The sequence below is a fragment of the Euprymna scolopes genome, chromosome 20, assembly GCF_053919585.1.
Source record: "Euprymna scolopes isolate OS-2025 chromosome 20, ASM5391958v1, whole genome shotgun sequence".
Taxonomy (NCBI): Eukaryota; Metazoa; Mollusca; class Cephalopoda; order Sepiida; family Sepiolidae; genus Euprymna; species Euprymna scolopes.
The window spans coordinates 83345984-83368746 of NC_136501.1; the positions used below are offsets into that span (position 1 = coordinate 83345984).

The window sequence follows — 22763 nt, forward strand, 5'->3', positions numbered from 1 at the left end:
CTTTATTATATTTTTAAATTATGTATTTAGCTTTATTTTATTTTTAAAATTATGTATTTAGCTTTATTTTATTTTTAAAATTATGTATTTAGCTTTATTTTATTTTTAAAATTATGTATTTAGCTTTATTTTATTTTAAAAATTATGTATTTAGCTTTATTTTATTTTTAAAATTATGTATTTAGCTTTATTTTATTTTTAAAATTATGTATTTAGCTTTATTTTATTTTCAAAATTATGTATTTAGCTTTATTTTATTTTTAAAATTATGTATTTAGCTTTATTTTATTTTTAAAATTATGTATTTAGCTTTATTTTATTTTTAAAATTATGTATTTAGCTTTATTTTATTTTTAAAATTATGTATTTAGCTTTATTTTATTTTTTAAATTATGTATTTAGCTTTATTTTATTTTCAAAATTATGTATTTAGCTTTATTTTATTTTCAAAATTATGTATTTAGCTTTATTTTATTTTCAAAATTATGTATTTAGCTTTATTTTATTTTCAAAATTATGTATTTAGCTTTATTTTATTTTCAAAATTATGTATTTAGCTTTATTTTATTTTCAAAATTATGTATTTAGCTTTATTTTATTTTTAAAATTATGTATTTAGCTTTATTTTATTTTTAAAATTATGTATTTAGCTTTATTTTATTTTCAAAATTATGTATTTAGCTTTATTTTATTTTCAAAATTATGTATTTAGCTTTATTTTATTTTCAAAATTATGTATTTAGCTTTATTTTATTTTCAAAATTATGTATTTAGCTTTATTTTATTTTTAAAATTATGTATTTAGCTTTATTTTATTTTCAAAATTATGTATTTAGCTTTATTTTATTTTCAAAATTATGTATTTAGCTTTATTTTATTTTCAAAATTATGTATTTAGCTTTATTTTATTTTCAAAATTATGTATTTAGCTTTATTTTATTTTTAAAATTATGTATTTAGCTTTATTTTATTTTCAAAATTATGTATTTAGCTTTATTTTATTTTCAAAATTATGTATTTAGCTTTATTTTATTTTCAAGATTATGTATTTAGCTTTATTTTATTTTCAAAATTATGTATTTCGCTTTATTTTATTTTCAAAATTATGTATTTAGCTTTATTTTATGTTCAAAATTATGTATTTAGCTTTATTTTATTTTCAAGATTATGTATTTAGCTTTATTTTATTTTCAAAATTATGTATTTAGCTTTATTTTATTTTCAAAATTTTGTATTTGGCTTTATTTTATTTTCAAAATTATGTATTTAGCTTTATTTTATTTTTAAAATTATGTATTTAGCTTTATTTTATTTTCAAAATTATGTATTTAGCTTTATTTTATTTTCAAAATTATGTATTTAGCTTTATTTTATTTTCAAAATTATGTATTTAGCTTTATTTTATTTTTAAAATTATGTATTTAGCTTTATTTTATTTTCAAAATTATGTATTTAGCTTTATTTTATTTTAAAAATTTCATAATTTAACTAATTAGCTCTTCATGAACAAAATTTATTCCATCAACGCACACTAGGACAAAATTCATATGCTTATAAATGACGTAATACTATAATGACACCAAATAAAAACAAATTTTTGCACTTACAGACGAATAGACTTTTTTGGAAAACGCTTTATTTGGAAAACAAAAAAAAACTTTTCAGTCATACACACGAATAGATTTATTATTAGTAGATTTAAATAACGACACTTAGAATGAGGCAATTTTTATGTTGTTCAAATTTAAAATGTACCTTCTGGGCAATTAGATTTTTTTTTTCACATTAAGAACAAACTTTATGTCTAGGTTTGCCCCCGTGAGGAGGCAAGTAAATAGACATATATGGAAAAGACAATTGCTTTCCAATCACATACAAACGAACAAACTTTATTTGATAACTTCTGTTACTGTAACAGAGCGCACAAGTGTGTATGGTGGTTGCATTCTAATGCCGAGCAGTGGGCGAAGTGACGCCACGGCGAAGAAGAAAAGAAAAAGATATACAAAGAAGATTGTGTGCGTAGACAGAGTATCCCGCCCGAGAGGATGACGATCACGTTTTATTCGGGAAAGTATCCAGAAATAAATGTCGTTATTTCAACGGAAAAAATGAGTCGAGTTATTCTTGTCTTATGTTCCTTGCGATGGAGTCTACAACGTGTTGGTTTCCGAATGTCTACATATTAACGCGTGTGTAAACGTGTGTAGTTATATTACTAATCAGAACTATATTTTATTTGTGAAGCAAATTCTACACTGCGATGAAGCAATGAGAAATATTCCCTCTCAAAACGATGGACTTGCGGAGAAAAACATCGGTGTTTGTACATTCTAGTGGATTTTGAAACAAACACATTTCAGGTGCAAACATCATTTACGTAGTTATGTGTCATGTCGAAATTGGTATAAATTTTTAGAATTACGAACAATGATTACAAGTAAAAATAAAATATATCGAGTTGATCCATTTATAGAATTCTATCGTATTTTTTAGTGTAGAATAGTTCTTAAAATCCAAGGGAGATAATCAATCATTTTGACACAAATAATCTCTCTTGCTTTCAATTAAAATTCGTCAAATGTCTAACCGTTATTGTGAATGATTTCTTTGTAAAAACTTAATCTGGCACATCTACTGGACCATTTTTCGTAATTTTAAAAATTTAAACTAATTTCGACATGACACGGAAGTAGATGATAGTTTTTTTAAAACTTAAAATGCATTTGTTTTCAAAATCCACTATTCTGCACAAACACCCAAACATTTAATTGAGATTGTCTATTGGATACTAATTTTATTGATTTAATTTCTTCCATCTTCGAAAATATAATAACAATAACAATACGAAAAAACAAAACAAAAAAAAACAACAAAAAACAAAGTGACTAATCCCTTGTAAAAACCACATTAAAAAACAGACACACAACCAAAAAGTAATTGTACACTTAACAGAAACAATAGATTTCATATAAATACACGTTTGCGTTGTGTATTTATATTTAGAATCAACGTTAACAGCAGTTTTCAATCAGATTTAGTACCTGTTTTTACTCGCTTACTTTTATAGATTGCCAAGTTAGTACTAATTTATTATTTTTTTAATTGTTAGGTGAAAATACAGAATAGTTATCAAAACCTCATCCCCATGTTTAAAATGACTTTCCAAATAATCGTCTACAGTTTACGAATAATGACTTTCTAAATAATCTTCTACAGTTTACGAATAATGACGTTATTATTACGAAAGACATTCTTAACATGACTTTGTTAACTATTCTGTACACTCACCTAACATTTTATTTATTTAATAAATTAATAAATTTGCGAAACTGAAACTCTCGTTGGAAGTTATATTACGGATGAATTTTAATATCAGGAACTGAATCCGACCAAATACCGTTTTATACTGAATTTGAGTCAATTGCTTTCTGGTTTGCCAATAACCTTGTATTGAAAATCAGAAAATATATTCTTACACAGATTCCCTCAGTTTATCATCATTCCAAAAAATGTAAATATTTTACTTATAAAGGAGGTAGGAAAGGGCTCTCAAGAGCGAAAAAAATACTGAAACACTCTTAGGCAGTATCGGATGAATAAAACTTGTATATATAATAATAATAAATCTGAGTTAATAAATGTATATTTTTGCTATACCTTTTTCTTATATATTAAAGCACACAGAATATATGTTTAAATGAGGAGGATTTTGTAATTTGCTTGAAGCATTGTGCGAAGTGAAAGCGGGCTGTGTTTGAGGACCATGGCAATTTGTTGGTATAGGCGCCGGAAGTTGGATATTGGATTCAAGCCGTCAGTCCTACAGTCAAACCAGTTCACATATTTGTTAGCTTAGAATATTGGTTTTGAAGTCAATGATTTTTAGATGATGATGTTATTATAATTTTGTTTTATTTGTTTTCCTTGTTTTGTTAAATTGTTTGCTGCAAATGTTACGTACGCATGCGCATAAATCTGAAAGGTTAAAGAGAAGGAACTGGTGCTAAGAGTTATTTTCCCTTTTACAGAGTACAGGGAAGGAGTGAATGTAGCCATGTTCGCGAGCTGTTTACGTTTTCTATTCTTCTATGAAGAAGAGATATATTCTCGAAATTTTGAGAACATTCACATACCAACCATCTTGTGCGACACACTATGTTCGGAAATACATATCTGTTCTTGAATTGGAAGCCATGTTTAATTTCAGAAGTGTTTCCGATAGGTAGTTATTCTATACAAGTCCCAGAGATGAGAAATTCTCAGTGGGTAGCTGTTCTGTACAGGTTGTTGACTTTATAATTTTGCAGAGCAAAAAATCATTCTTGTGTTGACATGAAAAATATGGTGTGCTGGAATGCTATTTAATTTTTATGGAACAATTCTGTTTCTGATTGGTTGATAGACGAACGTGAATTGATTTGATTTGTCAGTTCCTATCAGCAACGTTTATAAATAGAATTTCCCTACTTTGAGGAAGCATACCTCCATTAAACATAGTGGGGATGAGTCTCCTTGCTGCATCAGTTGCTTGGAGACTGGGTAGAAAAGTGCTAGTCAAGAATCCATTCTTGACAATCAGTTCGACAGATGTGGGACGAGGAACTGGCCCCGTACCTGTCGGGCTGAGGTACACAATTTAGATCATTACGTTTCCAATTGTTAAATTATGATCAATAGTCGCTGAGATTTTGGACTTATGAAATTGGTAAAAAAGGTGATATATATATATATATATATATATATATATATATATATATATATATATATATATTACATTCTCATCCCAAACAAGGTACAGTGCCACTTTGATGTACTGGGCTACTATCAGGGACATAAGTTGCAGGGATGCTATGTAGGCAGTTGAGTAGCAATATGTCAGTTAACATTACGCTTGAACTTCTGCATGTCAGTACAGTTGGGGAAGCAGAAACCCGTAAAGGAATTCCAAAGTCTAGCAGTTTCGAGGAAGAAACTATTAGAGTAGAAGGCTTTCTTACATCTAAGGATCTCTACTGTGCAGGGCCGGGACTTCGCTGTTTGTTGGGTTTGTCGGGGGTATTATGTTGAGGGGATACAAGGGCTTGTAGTTCGTCGAAGCATCCACTATTAAAATACTTGTAGAACAGGCAGAGGGATGCAACATTTCGTCTATGGGACAGAGGTTGAAGCTTAGATTACCGTCCAGGACCTATCAGGTTGGCGACTCTCTTTTGAACCCTGTCCAAGAGTGAGAGACTAGTAGCAGATTCACCAGCCCAAATGTGACAACAATACTTTATATATGGCCGAATGGTGGCATTGTAGAGATACAGTATACTTTCAGGCGTAAGTAGCTTTCTAGCACGGTAGAGAGAGCCCAACTTTCTCGCAGCAGCCTTGGCAATGCTCTCGATGTATCTGTTCCAACTCGTATTCCCTGTGAACATCAAGCCGAGGAGTTTGAACGAATTACTTTCAGTAATATATCTTTAGCCGTAGTTATTCGTGGTAGAGAAGGTTTCCTGTAATTATTAAAGAAATCGAGCTTGGTTTTGACAGCATTGAACGTTACCATCCATTTTAGACTCCATGCCACTACAGAGGGAGGTTTTTCTCTAGCGCTCCGCCATTGCCTGGGATATGTGTGCGTTCGTTTTCCCGAGCGTGGTGTCGTCAGCGAATATACCCATCTCAGAGACTATTTTATCAAGGAGACCATTTATGGAAGAGAGAGAGAGAGAGAGAGAGAGAGAGAGAGAGAGAGAGAGAGAGAGAAAGGGGGCGGGGAGTGCAAACAACGGACATACCTGATACAAGTAATCGAAATGCATGTATTGTCAGGGATAATCATATTATAGAGAATGCATGGTTGAATACGACTTACTTTGTATCATCTGTATCTAGTAGAAAAAGGACATGCTTAAATGACTAAAGGAACGATGTATGTCTACGAACGATAATTGAAACCTGTACATATGGGACACTTGATCGTAACCGTATCAAAGCCGTGAAAACCATGATAAAACGTAAACTGAAATATCACACCAGACCATAAAAGACAGTATGTAGTCTTTTCTGTGCTTCAAAACCGAAGAGTTCATTCTCAATTAGTACTTACGTCATCCAAGGGGAATAAATCTAAATTTAATGTACCAAAACCGTCAATGTGATCTTATGCGCGCATTGGTAAATTCATTTAGATACACATACTATTTTATTACTCCTGGACGTTGATTTGTTTACTCATAATTGTACGGCTATATAATATTTAGCAAACACAAAATACTAATTAGATATCACCCTAATCAGATGAGTCACATGTTAATATCAAAATCATTACCTCCGCCCAACGCTTACCATTACTCTCTCCTCTCCCTTCTCTTTCTCTCTCTCTATCCCCATCTCGCTTGCTCCTCTGACAAGCAACAATCTATAATTACAGTCAGCTGGGTCGCATTATATTGAACTGGACAGAAGATTTGCTGATTATCCAGTTACGATAACAATTGTGGTTCAACACATATATCTCAACTTTTCGTGCCTATCAGATATTGACTGATTTTGTAAAACATTGCAAAATCTAAATGGTAGGAAACAAAAAGTAACGAATACATTGTGATTCGAAAACCGATTAAACAAACACGTGACTCAACTTGGAATTGGAATCACGTGTTTGTCATTTGTTCCATGAAATCTCAAGGCATTTTATTATCGCTTGAATAGATTCCCCATTTAATTGATTGCGTGTAGTTTTATCCCTGAAAATAAATATAGTGAGATTACTTGTTTGGAGGCAGAGAAAGTGATGAGTGTACTATTAATAATATAGATAATAATGAAAATGGATTTCTAAAATGGATTGCTAAAATGGATTTCTAAAATGGATTGCTAAAATATGGGTTAACATTTGAATGTGATTCGGAATGCGCTTTTAGACATGTTCCATCAATAAAAGAAAACAATGGAAACTATTTTGTGGTTTTCGGTCTTTATTTGTGAAAGAAGAAAATACTTTTTGCAAAAGCTAGGAAATTCTTCAACTGAAGAAAAACAAGCTAGTTATTCTTTTCAGTCCTAGGTAGCGTGACATTCCACGACGAAGATATTGTGATATATAATTATTAACTATGATTATAACAAGTGACGTCACGCTTAAACATGCCTTTAAAGAACACGGAGACAAATACGTCACAAAAATTCAATTTTCACACAAGAGTAAATAAAAGTTATACTCGAAGATATTGCTAAGCCTACGACTGCCCTTAGATGGATTTTGTCATCAGATTTTCATTTTACTTTAGTGAGAATATTCTAAAAAATTAAGGGGCAATTTTCTAATTTTAACACTTGAATTCTATACAAGATCCATCGATATGCAAATATTCAATCAAGATTCTCTTCTACTTTTCAAACGTTGAATTAATAAAGAAGTGAAGAAAACTTATTTCCTTCTCTTCAGTTGATTACTAAACTATGTTCATCTTTATTGCGTTTTTTTTGGTTTTGTTGGATTCCACGACAAGAATTCATCTAGTCCGGTGGAGTATCAGCTGGTACTTATAAATGCACGCATGTAACCAGAAAGACAGTATTTTTGAACTAAATGTAGTTTCTATCTAAAAAAACGTTTCCTAAACTTTTTCATGCACTGCAATTCTCATACAACACCTTTATTCTTGCTTTACATTGATTTAGCTTTGTTAAATCAGGCGCGGAATCGGTAACTTTTTTCTTTTTAATTATTTTATCATGAACAAACGAGCACGTGTTACTAAGAGTAGAAGAAATGACATTTTTTTTTCAATTATTTGGATTTGTTTACAATACTTGACTCAAATATCTTTTATATTGTTTAAAAGAAGAACAAAACAATTTAAGTAAGCATGAATGATGAAATGAAGGCCAGGAGGATGTGGCTGCAAAAGTAAAATTAAAGCGACAACAGTAATAATTAGTAAAAAAAGTAAGAAGACAGAAGAGGGGATACTAATAGGATATTTAGTTAAATCATTTTTTATACATTACTATCATAATAGACGCAAGTTGACAGGTGATTTTTTATTATATGTATCTGAAGAAGTATTCGATTGCACGAATCAAAGAAAAGTAATCACGAACTAAAAAGACGATATAAATATAATAATAATAATAGTTATGTATTTTGAAGTATACACGACGAAATATAGAGAAAAGAACAGTTTACCATGTTATTGTAATTCACAGAAAGTGACATGATGAGTGTCGTTTCATATTTTTAAGAACCCAACGTCAGTTTGTCATGAATGAGAGACTTGCTCAGTGTAGAGTTGAAGCCCATTTAGCACATTATCAATGTCGTCTCATCAGCATTCAACAGTGCAGTTGTATTCGTATGTTGCTTTTAACACATCGTACGATATTTTTGAGTCTTCATATCTGCATATTTTTGTACTTCAAGAGATTTGTCATTGAACCATTTACTTTGTATTTCACGCAGTTTTCTTTGAACAATAGTGAGCATTTTGAAAATGCGTCCTTTTTCAGATCACTTTTCGGAGTAATTCCTGTATTTCATCGTCATTCTCGTCAATCCAATCCTAGTGCTTCCTCCGAGAGGATCCAAGCACTTCGAGTGACAGAGCTTCCTTCTCAGTTGTCCATGTTGAAATGACCAAGGTTAACAAGTCTTCGCCTGTGCCTAACCATGTAACTAAGGCTAGTTTGGTCGTGTATATAAGCTGTGTCTGATCAAGTATCCTAAGTTAGTTGTGTCTGACCGTGCAATGAGGGTTAATTTAGTCTGATGTAAGATCTAAATGATTGTGAAATGACCTTTTAAGGTCATTTCACATTAAAATTTGCATATGAAAGGAGTGCCTGTGATAATAACGACGAATTGTGGAGAAGAAGACGAGTGTTTGGCAGTGAAGAGAACACATGGAAGTCAAGAAATTGTGCTAATTACGTGAATGTAGTGGAGGTGCTGCCATTTTTAAAATTTAGATTACATATACCATACATGAAGGGCTTGTCAGAAAAATAAGAGAATATGTAATCCATGCAGTATCAAGACAGTATTTAGGAGCGATTCGACTCTTCTGAAACATCTTGTGCGAGTAAAGCCTCATATGGAAAATGTCACGACTAAGACCTGTATGTATGAGATTCCATGTAAATGTGGAAAACTATACAAAGGTGAATCATGTCGTTCTCTAAAAGTGAGGTTAGAAGAACATCAAAAAATCGTGGAGAGATTTCAATGGCTGACCATATATGGAAGGAAAATGGAACCCATCCATCGTTATGGGGTGAAGTAAAAATTATAGACAAAGAATGGTGGAGAGTAAGACAACCCAAATAAGTAGTGCATATCCTGGATGACCATCAACTACTAAGCAAACCTAATATAGAATTAAACACGCTATAGGAACCATTCAAAATCCTTTACACATGCACTAAGAAATAAAGAAGATATATTACATATTGCACTATTATAGTATAACTTATTTTAGTTTAGAATTATAGTTAGAATAAGTTTAATCGTGATACAGATCGATGGTAAAATTGATTTCTGATCAGTTGACGGGATTCCGAGTTGTGTACGAAACTGCTATAAAGCAACATAAATGAACTTCGAGGAAGAAGAAGCACAAAAAAGAGAAGATCAAGGCATGAAAGAAACAATGTTAATCGTATATTTGATTATAGTTGATTATATTTGCTTACATTTGATTATAGTTGATTATATTTGCTTACATTTGATTATATTTGCTTACATTTGATTATATTTGGTTATATTTGATTATATTTGCTTACATTTGATTATATTTGATTATACTTGATTATAGTTTAAGCAAAAATTCATATCGATCGCGAACAATTGAAAGATAATGCACATGCTACGAAGATACCACGATTCGTACGAGTATAAATTACTTCATTGAATAGCATGGAAAACAAAATATTTTATGCAAATGAGATATAGTGAAAACAAAATTAAAAGTAAGTGAATGCGGAATGCAATATAGTTTTTTCCTGTTTGGAGAGTTAATCTCTTTTTATAAGCACTGATAATAATAACTTATTCCAGAAAAATGCCTTATACGTTTCGAACCTGATATATATCTTGGTAGAAAACCGAAACAATTATATGTGATTGATTAATGAATTCGTGAGAATTCGTTCCCTACATTGATGTGGTCTTTATAATATTACATTTATATAATATTACATTATAAAATTATGTATTTTATTCAACATATTTTACAAATAGTCAACACCGGGAGGTTAGCGTTCGTACCTTATAAAGAAATATCAATAATCCTGGAATTGTTACTATTATTTCCAAGGTTTGAATTACTTGAGATAAAAAGAAAACAAACGCAAGTAGAAATGTTAGAAACACGCGATAAAAATGATAAAATTTTTTTTAAAAAGCTGAAAAAGATAAGAAAAATGGACAAAATCTGGTAATTTGTTTCTATTTGTAATGGTTTTTATTTATTCATTTATTTAGGAAAAGCCACACATGGAACTAATTATTGATAACACTTTTCGACTCATTATTTCTTCTGTCGAATCTTATCGAAAAGAGGATATTAAGTTTCGGAGACATTAATATTCCGAAGATAAGATTGGAGTTTTCGCGCGAAATCATTATTCGCTCAAGAAGCAGAAACACACACATGGGCAAAGGCTAATCGCTTAATTCTGTAACACTCGTGCTTATCGCGAATATTATACACTAGATATAGAAACAACAACAACAAAACAGATTTCACTGAGCAAATACATGAAATTAGTGAAGCAACCAAGAATTCCAAGATTTATTAACCATTTTGCAATTTCAAAGAAAAACACAAGAATATAAGAAAGCTGATAAAACTACTAAAACATATTGTTAATGATTCTATGATTTACAATTAAAAAATTATTCGAAAGCAAACTTCTTCTTCTTCTTCTTCTTATTATTCTTCTTCTTCTTCTTCTTCTTATTATTATTATTATATAACCACGAGGAGTACTTACAAGAGTAATCATGAAAAATTGTTCACTGATAACAAGTTTTCCCAGATTTCCAGTACTTCCCACTTCTTTCAATAACCTTTGCAAATGAATTTACGTTGCAGCCTTCATTGGAATTTAGGTGAAACAAGCCTCTCCAATGTTCCAGTCCTCTTTGGACATATCAAGTGGAGGTCTGGTTAGTGCTTTCCCTCGTCAATGTTTTCTTGGCCCTTTCACAACTATTTGGGAGGGGGGTGAAGGTGTAGTTAATCAAAATTTTTTTCAGTTTTTTTGGTGCTGTATACTGTTCCTTTCTATTTTTTCGTTTTACTTGTGTTGCAGTTTCCATATGATCGATTAGCGTTTGTAGCGCATGTGAGTTGGTTTCCGCGTTCGAGATTTCTGCTGTTTTTAACATAATCGTCTGTTGTATAGTCTCAGTCTTCCCTTTGATTCCAATTTCTCCTAGTCTTTTCCCATGTTCTTTGGAACTCTTCCTAGTTCCCTACAATTATTGGTATTTTATTGATTTTCTTTATGTTCAATATTTTTTTCTGTTCTCTGGCAAATTCCGCATATTTGTTTCGTATTTCTGTCGCTTTGCTTTTCACTCTGTGATTACTAGTACAGAAAGATCTCCAATTATCTTCCTTACAATTTGAACCAATGAATTCGATGGAATTTAAATCATCTTCATCGTAATAATGTTCCTTGCCAGAATAATTATTTTTAGGAAGAAATTCATACGCATTCGTATCTTTGTAGTGCAGAAGATGAAAAGGAAGATATTGCTAGTCAGTATCAGATATCGATTTGTCAAATGCATTTAGATTCAATATGAAAAATATGACAACATAAAAATCATTTACTGAACAGAAGTCAGATTAAATACACAAAAACAGTTGAAAGTGGTGATAAGAAAGAGGCAAGCCCATGATGTATGTAACGTGAAGAAATGTGTTGGGGTGGCAAGGAAAGTATGTTTGGTAATAAGTAGAGTGTGAGAAAAAATGATTAATGAAAGGATAAGTAGTGAGTGTGTTGACGAAAGGGAGTTGTATATGCTGATGGGTGGAAGAAGGAAGAAAGGAGGAATGGATTAGAGTTGGTGAGAGGAAGCGGAAAACTGGAGAAAGGAAAATGGAAAAATGGAAGCAACACAAAAAATAAGGAAATGCATTAATGAAATCAGTGGAAAGTAAGAAAGAAAGAAAGCATTTCGGAAGTAAACGGCGAATATAAGTCAATGGAATTTGATCATTGGGTTTTAAACTACATTAAAACTTTACATTTCGTACACTAATTGTGCTATTTGAAAAATATTCAGCGTTTGGTGGAGGTGTTTTTTTTAGTATTCAATGAGTCGTAGTGGTTTTGGGTTTATTATTTTGGGGCATTAAATTTGTGGTTTAAAGTTGATAGGTATGAGATCAATGTATTCTTGATGTTTTATGATTCTGTTATTTTCATAAATTCTTTGAAATGCCAAAACATATTTACAAATATTTTGTGAAGAAGAAGGAGAGCATAAAAACTTACCTGTCAGCTTCTTGCACTCTGAAATCTGTGATAAATCTCAGCAAGTAAGACGCCATATACATGGATAAGACACCAAAGTCCATAAAATTGTAGTAGTCCGTTAAATAAGACCTAGCTCCAGTATTGTAGATTTGTTTGCACTCCATCCATAATAAACCTATAAAACGAAACATTACAATCATTCAAATTAGTTATTTTCTTCATAAAAAGATAGAATGATATCTATCTATCTATCTATCTATCTATCTATCTATATATATATATATATATATATAGAGAGAGAGAGAGAGAGAGACAGAGAGAGAGAGATAGATAGATAGATAGATAGTAAGCTATAAAAATATATATGGTAATTATGCTACACAAAATATTTCGCGTTTCAGTCTCGTGAAAATTCGTCAGGCTTATGCCTATATATATATATATATATATATATATATATATATATATATATATATATATATATATATATATATATTATGGCTATGTAAAGACTAAATTTAAACTTGTTCGAAAACATTATTTATTTAAAAAAATTAAATGTGTCAGCTGACCGGTTTCGAAGCTCGCTCAACAGAGCTAAAATCGAACTTAATTACGTTTTAAAAAGAAAAGGCGGGGGGGGGGTGAACAATGAATCGGAGATGAAAAAGTAGGGGGGGAATATATGTATATAAAAAAAAAGGGGGGATGAATTAATTATTAAATAGAAACTAGATTAAGCCCTAAGAGATTCACTTTTTGTTTGCGAAGAGAAGGTCTCAGAGTCTTAATATATATAGTTTCTAGAATTTTAAGATGATAAAGAGAGTGCGACTTACTAAGGATGGAAAATAATCGGCACTAAAGTTCAAAGCGCAAATACGATTAATTAAATGACTAAAATGGATTTTTCAAAACATAACTTAAACCCTTCTCCCCTCCCAAAAGAGGAATATTTTAGCTTGTATTTTCTGTGAAAAAAGCATTCAGGAATCGAACGTTAATTAACTCGCATTTAATACTAGATTAACAGGACGTCTATTTCCAAACATTTTCCACAGCATTTAACTTTATGTCATTTATATAACATAATACATTCAATTGTGCCATTATAATTTCGTTACGTCCGGTAACATCATTTAATAGACGTTTACTTGAATTTGAACCATACACAGTGCTCATTGAATGATACTCTTAGTTGCTAGTCTTTCTCTGCTTTCTCGTTATTTTTTTGGAAGATGTTTGATTGAACTCCAATCTGATGTTCCCCCGTGTAAAACATTCACTTATGAAAATTGAAAATAATTTTGACTTCTTTTACTGTGTTCATGGCATCAAGCGAAATTTCCATCGACATAATTTCATTACAAAAACTTTTTATCTGTGTAACACTAATATATATATATATATATATATATATATATATATATATATATATATATATATATATATATATATAGGCACTGAAGTGCTTTCTTGCACACCATAAGATGATTGCCTTCAAGTCCAATGTCTACAAATGCTTACCATAAACTATCAATAAAGAAATGTTGTTCATTTCATTCATTATTTCCAATCTCCTCATCATTCGATTAACAAATTAACCATCTCATTAATCTCTATTCTCGAGCCGCTTTTAGACTTAATAAGCGGTGACACATTAGTTAAAAAAAGTTAACGTGTATAACTGGCAAGGCATTTGCTTAATAAAATCAATGCCAAATTCTGTTTTAAACAAAATTAAATTCAAACAGAAAGTTATAGAAATCTTGTGAAAAAATATTTCATAGAAATTATCGACACGTTTTACATGATTCCGCTTCTTAAATAAGTTGTTGTTGATGATGCTGTCGTTGTTGTTGATGATGATGTTAGCAATTCTTTTACATGGAATTTACGTGTTGGAAGTCATTTCATTAAATAAAGAACATTTTAATTGGATGGACTACTCTTTCGATACTAACTAAGACAATAGGAACTTGTATGTTTTTTTTTCTCAAAACATCAACTTTAGGTGATTGCCAATCAAAACTAATAAGTGATTCATCCCTCTCCTCCCAACGAAATTTCTTTTTGCGCGCACGTGCGCGTTTGTTTTACAGAATTCAAACTAAGTAAAGAAAGAAAAGACAAAAATGTTTCTTTAAAAAACAAAAACAAAAAAATATGTAAAAACGGATTTGGATACTGAGAGAATTTTCTCTGAAATATTTACTCGTAAGTGTGATATCATTAACACTTTCTAGTCATAAAGTGGGGGGTAATTTTATATTAAATCTATATACGTAAGTGGTCCCTCACTCCAAAGTATAGATGATGTTTTTAATTAATATTTTGTAGATATTTACTCAGACAGATAATTTTGTTTTAGAAGAATTACATATGTTGGTGAAAATTAAAGAAAAGTTGTTTCATCTTTTTAAATAAGAAAAAACTAAAAAAAAAAGACTTTTAAATGTTTAATTGTGGGTTCAGTTTTTGATGTAAATTAAATTGAATGCAATGTTATCTAAGCTAGACATAACGAAATAACTCAATGGAAGTGTTACGACAAATACTTTGGCATCTTTGAATGTACAACAGCAAATGAGTGAAGTGTACAACAGCAAATGAGTGAAGTGTACAACAGCAAATGAGTGAAGTGTACAACAGCAAATGAGTGAAGTGTACAACAGCAAATGAGTGAAGTGTACAACAGCAAATGAGTGAAGTGTACAGCAGCAAATGAGTGAACTGTACAACAGCAAATGAGTGAAGTGTACAACAGCAAATGAGTGAAGTGTACAACACCAAATGAGTGAAGTGTACAGCAGCAAATGAGTGAAGTGTACAACTCCAAATGAGTGAAGTGTACAACAGCAAATGAGTGAAGTGTACAACACCAAATGAGTGAAGTGTACAACACCAAATGAGTGAAGTGTACAACAGCAAATGAGTGAAGTGTACAACACCAAATGAGTGAACTGTACAACAGCAAATGAGTGGAGTGTACAACAGCAAATGAGTAAAGTGTACAACACCAAATGAGTGAAGTGTACAGCAGCAAATGAGTGAAGTGTACAACACCAAATGAGTGAAGTGTACAACAGCAAATGAGTGAAGTGTACAACACCAAATGAGTGAAATGTACAGCAGCAAATGAGTGAAGTGTACAACGGCAAATGAGTGAAGTGTACAGCAGCAAATGAGTGGAGTGTACAACAGCAAATGAGTGAAGTGTACAACAGCAAATGAGTGGAGTGTACAACAGCAAATGAGTGAAGTGTACAGCAGCAAATGAGTGGAGTGTACAACACCAAATGAGTGAAGTGTACAACAGCAAATGAGTGGAGTGTACAACAGCAAATGAGTGAAGTGTACAACACCAAATAAGTGAAGTGTACAGCAGCAAATGAGTGAAGTGTACAACACCAAATGAGTGAAGTGTACAGCAGCAAATGAGTGAACTGTACAACAGCAAATGAGTGGAGTGTACAACAGCAAATGAGTGAAGTGTACAACACCAAATGAGTGAAGTGTACAACAGCAAATGAGTGGAGTGTACAACACCAAATGAGTGAAGTGTACAGCAGCAAATGAGTGAAGTGTACAACACCAAATGAGTGAAGTGTACAACAGCAAATGAGTGAAGTGAACAACACCAAATGAGTGAAGTGTACAACAGCAAATGAGTGAAGTGTACAACACCAAATGAGTGAAGTGTACAACACCAAATGAGTGGAGTGTACAACAGCAAATGAGTGAAGTGTACAACACCAAATGAGTGAAGTGTACAGCAGCAAATGAGTGAAGTGTACAACACCAAATGAGTGAAGTGTACAACAGCAAATGAGTGAAGTGTACAACAGCAAATGAGTGAAGTGTACAACAGCAAATGAGTGAAGTGTACAGCAGCAAATGAGTGAACTGTACAACAGCAAATGAGTGGAGTGTACAACAGCAAATGAGTGAAGTGTACAACACCAAATGAGTGAAGTGTACAGCAGCAAATGAGTGAACTGTACAACAGCAAATGAGTGGAGTGTACAACACCAAATGAGTGAAATGTACAGCAGCAAATGAGTGAAGTGTACAACACCAAATGAGTGAAGTGTACAACAGCAAATGAGTGAAGTGTACAACACCAAATGAGTGAAGTGTACAACAGCAAATGAGTGAAGTGTACAACAGCAAATGAGTGAACTGTACAACAGCAAATGAGTGAAGTGTACAACAGCAAATGAGTGAAGTGTACAACAGCAAATGAGTGAACTGTACAACAGCAAATGAGTGAACTGTACAACAGCAAATGAGTGAACTGTACAACAGCAAATGAGTGAAGTGTACAACAGCAAATGAGTGAACTGTACAACAGCAAATGAGTGAACTGTACAACAGCAAATGAGTGAAGTGTACAACACCAAATGAGTGAAGTGTACAACAGCAAATGAGTGAAGTGTACAACAGCAAATGAGTGAACTGTACAACAGCAAATGAGTGAAGTGTACAACAGCAAATGAGTGAAGTGTACAACAGCAAATGAGTGAACTGTACAACAGCAAATGAGTGAACTGTACAACAGCAAATGAGTGAACTGTACAACAGCAAATGAGTGAAGTGTACAACAGCAAATGAGTGGAGTGTACAACAGCAAATGAGTGAAGTGTACAGCAGCAAATGAGTGAAGTGTACAGCAGCGAATGAGTGAAGTGTACAACAGCAAATGAGTGAACTGTACAACAGCAAATGAGTGAAGTGTACAACAGCAAATGAGTGGAGTGTACAACAGCAAATGAGTGAAGTGTACAGCAGCAAATGAGTGAAATGTACAGCAGCAAATGAGTGAAGTGTACAACAGCAAATGAGTGAACTGTACAACAGCAAATGAGTGGAGTGTACAACAGCAAATGAGTGAACTGTACAACAGCAAATGAGTGAAGTGTACAACAGCAAATGAGTGGAGTGTACAACAGCAAATGAGTGAACTGTACAACAGCAAATGAGTGACGTGTACAGCAGCAAATGAGTGGAGTGTACAACAGCAAATGAGTGAAGTGTACAGCAGCAAATGAGTGAAGTGTACAGCAGCAAATGAGTGGAGTGTACAACAGCAAATGAGTGAAGTGTACAGCAGCAAATGAGTGAAGTGTACAACACCAAATGAGTGAAGTGTACAGCAGCAAATGAGTGAAGTGTACAGCAGCAAATGAGTGAAGTGTACAGCACCAAATGAGTGGAGTGTACAACAGCAAATTAGTGAAGTGTACAGCAGCAAATGAGTGACGTGTACAGCAGCAAATGAGTGAAGTGTACAGCATTAAATTAGTGAAGTGTACAGCAGCAAATGAGTGAAGTGTACAACACCAAATGAGTGAAGTGTACAACAGCAAATGAGTGAAGTGTACAGCAGCAAATGAGTGAAGTGTACAACAGCAAATGAGTGAAGTGTACAGCAGCAAATGAGTGAAGTGTACAGCAGCAAATGAGTGAAGTGTACAACAGCAGATGAGTGAAAAAAAAGATGAGATGATAAAAACAACACCTCAAAAAATTGGAAAACGTATTCAAATTATTAAACAGAAAAGTAATGAAAGAAATGAACGCTTTTTTTCTTTTAAGATACTCAGCACGCTTTATAAACTAAACAAAAGAAGAACTCGGGAATTTGGCTCACAGAACTAAAAAAAACAATTATTATGTACGGATCAGTACACCAAACTGATGATGCTAACTTTATAAAAAAGGAAAGAAGTGAGGAGATGAGCCGTAAGCATGTGAAATTGGGCAGATGCCACAATTAAACGATTAGAAATCCATTTTTTTACTTAATTTATTTGATTCGTAGCAGGCACCGCCAAAAATGGCCGAAAAATCAAGTTGTTGTTGTTTTTTAAAACGAAATTACATTTATTAAAATCCATTATTTCTGAGTAACTTTTTTTTCCAGAAAGATAAAACCATGAATTTTATTATATAGAAAGCAGAATAATGTAAAACTTTTTCTACTATTTTAAATTAAATTTTAAATTTTCCCCAAAAGTTAACAATTGGCGTTTTTTTGTTTTGCACAAAAAACGTATATAAATAGTTAAAAAAAAAAAGTTTTTTTAAAGAATTGATTTGTTTATTTCTTGTCTAACTAAGATTTAGGGCGATTTTCTATGAGAATATGCAAAAATATTATAATATAAGTACCTGGATTTCAAATAATTCCACTTATTCATATACACAACTAGTTACTTCGAGTCGATTTGATTACTGTTTACATTTGTACTTGATAAAAAGCAAACTACGGAAGACCAAACAGGCCAAAAAAAACTTATTTTTCAGTGACGAAAATTTCAATGTATTATTAACGCTGAGGCTGGCCAGTACCAGATGGGTGACCATTTGTATGGGTTTGGTTTTTAATGTGTATGTGTGTGGGGGCTAGGCTCTCCAAAATGGGGAGGGAGCAATTTAAAGCAGAATAAAAAAATTATTTTAGCGCGTTTGGTCCACCGTAGTCGAAAGGCGGCAAACGTTTCCAAACTTGATCGAAAAAATAATGATATTTTTAACACAAAGGGCACAATATTTATCGAAATTTTTTTTTGTATCGATTCTTCAAAGTATGCCCTGTTTAATAATGGTCATGCATTATTCGGCTCACTAAAAAGAAATTGTTAATTTATTTATCCAAAATTTTAAAATGGCTTTTTTCGTATAGATATAAAAAAATTTTTTTTTTTTTGCTTAACTTAAATTAATTATTTTACTTAATATAATCACCGAATTTCACACTTAAAAACTCAGAAGCGGGATAATTAAACACAATCGAAGTTCTGATATTCAGACGTCAAAATAAGGTATGCAAACAAGTTTGCTTTTTGTTTTTTTTTAAATCTATAATCCCGTCCCTTACAACAACACAATATGTTTTGGTCAGTTTCAGATGATTATTTTAAGCATATTTGGAACCCCCTCAAAACAAGGGGGGTTTGTAAGCAAAAAAAAAAAAATATATATATATAAATATTGTTTATGAAAAATAAGTGCACTGTTATAAAGTTCATTCTTCTCTTAATAATCGCTGAAAATTTCCTATTGATTGGATAATTACCTGATTTTTGGTAGATTTTTAAAAAGACGGTCCGTCAAAAAGTACTTATCTGCCCCCACCCACCCCTCAGTTTTGGCGGTGCCTAATTCATAGCAAAGAAGAAGCTTCAACTGACCTAGTATCCAAAATACAATACATATCTGTACATGGGTGAGCAGAGTGTTTGCCGGTCGTAGGGTTTCTTTAAGTAAACTGTGTGTCCGCTCCTGGTGGGGCATGTTCATATGTTGAATTGAGTTCAGTTCATCTGTGGTACTTATGTGGACTGCATTCTCCGTAAGTCGGAACGTCGCTGCTGCCAGCAAGATGAGGAAACAGATGTGAGAAGCTGTATGAGTAACAAATTTGATCACCGGACATCTCATGACAGCGCTCGCCTGCAAATAGATGAAAAAAAGGAAAACAGATTTACAAAAAGCTTACCGATAATATTCAAATGAAACATCTGCAATAAAAACTGTTTATATTTTGAAAGGCTGTAAAAATGCGGGAAGATGTGGCACCGGGAAAACTGAACAAAGAAAAAGAAACAAAAAACAAACAAACAAACAAAAAAGCAAGAAAAAAAAAAACAAACGAAAAATGACTGTAAAACAAACTACGGTATGTGTGTATTTTTTTTTGTTGTTTACTAATTATTCGCTCGATTTATAAAGTATACACTGGTGGAATTCAAATATTTTGAAGCATCACCTCTTTATCAAAGTTACGTAGTTGTGTACAATCGTATGTGCAAGTAGTACAGTAAAATTAGTCCATGAGTCAATAGGTCGCAACGTATGGAAGCTAAAAGCCACCTGAGGATAAGGGTTTGTAGAATTATATATATATATATATATATATATATATATATATATATATATTCACCCCCCCCCCAAAAAAAAAAGCAGATTGTTATTGAGGCGTAAGGAGTCACTGTAAATAAGGGGCTGGATTTACAGGGTATGCTAAGTGAGAGTTGACAGCTAGATGTTTTTTCACATTATATTTCAGTTTATGTATGTTATCACACCCAGGAAAACAATGAAGAGGGACAGAAATCCAAATCAGTTTGAGGAAAGAAATTATTAGAGTAGAAATCTTTCTGGCATAAAATGTGCGTCTAAAAGTTATATTTTTCGTCGTTATCAAGCGGTTTAATGTAGTGTTATGCCCAAATGACAGATAATTTTGCTTTTAAATACGAGTATCTCTTTACCTATGCCATAACACACATGGAAAAAGTCGAAGTACGCATCAGTCAAAAAGTAACATAAACGTTCTACCCACCTTACTGTTTGGAGCGATGATGTAAGCTGCACAAAAGAACGGCACAAAAGGAATATAAATAATTCCAAAGATGAGTTTCCGCCACCAATTTAAAGACTGAAGGAATCCCATTTCAGATCCATACCAAATACTCGTCATGTGTTGCTGACAGTTGGGATGTGCCACAAACTTGAAAATAAAATGAACAAGCAATTCAGAATCATGTCAGAACTAAGTTAGAATCATATCATAATCACATTAGAATCATGTCAGAATCATGTTAGAATCATATCATAATCACATTAGAATCATGTCAGAATCATGTTAGAATAATATCATAATCACATTAGAATCATGTCAGAATCATGTTAGAATCATATCATAATCATACTATAATCATATCAAAAATATGTTAAGAACAACCAATAACAAATACTAGTACTGCATTTTATTTTGTAACACAATAGAGTTCGAATCTCTGTATCGGTCACTTAGTTTATTATAAAGAATCTCGAGATAAATAAGATGTACCTGAAGATGATCGGAATTCGTATCGACCGAAACGTTATGAAAATAAAAACCAAAATGTGAATGTTAGTACGAATAATTAAAATAATTCAAATTAATTATCCTCCAAAATATTCCGAAACATAGACAAAGAAATTCATTTTTATCTTTTAGAAGAAACATTTAAAATATACTCATTTAAATAAACAAAAATGACTCTACCCAATAAATAAAAAAACAAACAAGATCCATAGTGAAGATATATCCATTCTGAAGATATTTCTATTTAATCTACGCAGATAGTGCTGAAAATGCTACTCAAAATTGTCCGATCGACAAGAACAAGCAAAATGAAAGAAATTTGGTTTTAAATAAAAACTTATCTTTACCCTTGACTGAAAAAATTCAACAAAATAAGAGATTAACTAATCTTGAAATATTTTTCAATGTATTTGTTCTTCAAAATATATACAAATATTTATTAATATCCATAATTTAATAAATAATTAATAAACAAGTGTATGTATTACTACTTATTTTGAAAAGCAAAAAACAAAGGTTTTTTAGTCCACCTGAATGAGATCATCTCTGCCTTCATTTCAAAGAATTATTGCATCGTATTACGCCGATAGTCGAAATAATGCCAACCTTTACAAAAAGATAAATTCATTTAAGATGCTAATAAAAGAATTGTATAAAGATAGTGTTTAATGCTATCAGTACATTTCATTTTTTCTATTCATTAAAATTTCTGTCATTTACTATCATTTTTAGCAAGAGTTGCATTTAAAATATATTTTTCATTATCGTCTTTGATATTCAAATTGTGCTAGTCAAAATAATTTTATTTAACTATAAATTATAATTCTAGTTAAAGGGAATGAGTCTTTATGGTTCCAAGACTGACAAGGAGAATTGAAACCAATAAAAGATGATAAACAAACTTTTCAGCCACTCACGTCGAAGCAAACTAAAACTTTATACGAAGCCAGAATACAGAACTAATTCAGTAAATGGACTAAGAGTTACAGGGTCATTCGAGCAATCATTAATATTCAATGGATGCATCAATAATTTAGTAGGTAAAAATAATACATCTCGTCCCACGACAATTCCTTACAGCTATATATTTACCATGGAATCAGCTATAGTTTATTATTATTATTTATGATTGCTATAGATGTCAATTTAGTTATTTATATAAAATACATTTGACAGCGGAGGCTATTTGTGTAAAACCAGAAAAAATTAAAAAGAAAGATATATTTTAATGTATATTCGCCGGCGTTGCTCGAGATGCAGTGAAGTCGTTTTAGTTTTTACATTTTTATTCGTTACACATTTTAAGGTAGACATTTTTCATTTTAAGGTAGACAATTCAATTTAAAATGACTTATTTCTCTTTCTAGCTTTTACTTTTGATTGATCGTGTTAGAAT

General features: G+C 31.8%; 1 protein-coding gene across 11 annotated transcripts in view; it reads right to left on the reverse strand.

The window, feature by feature from the left end:
• Positions 1–22763, reverse strand: part of LOC145241503 (short transient receptor potential channel 7-like) — a 979843-nt gene that overhangs the window by 131016 nt on the left and 826064 nt on the right. For all 11 annotated transcript variants that reach the window (XM_080104523.1, XM_080104524.1, XM_080104526.1 and 8 more), the window contains 3 exons: positions 20840–21007; positions 19686–19947; positions 12508–12664 (listed from right to left, as the gene is read on the reverse strand). In XM_080104523.1, coding sequence (XP_079960649.1) covers positions 12508–12664; positions 19686–19947; positions 20840–21007 — 587 coding nt within the window. The remainder of the gene's footprint in view (positions 1–12507; positions 12665–19685; positions 19948–20839; positions 21008–22763) is intronic.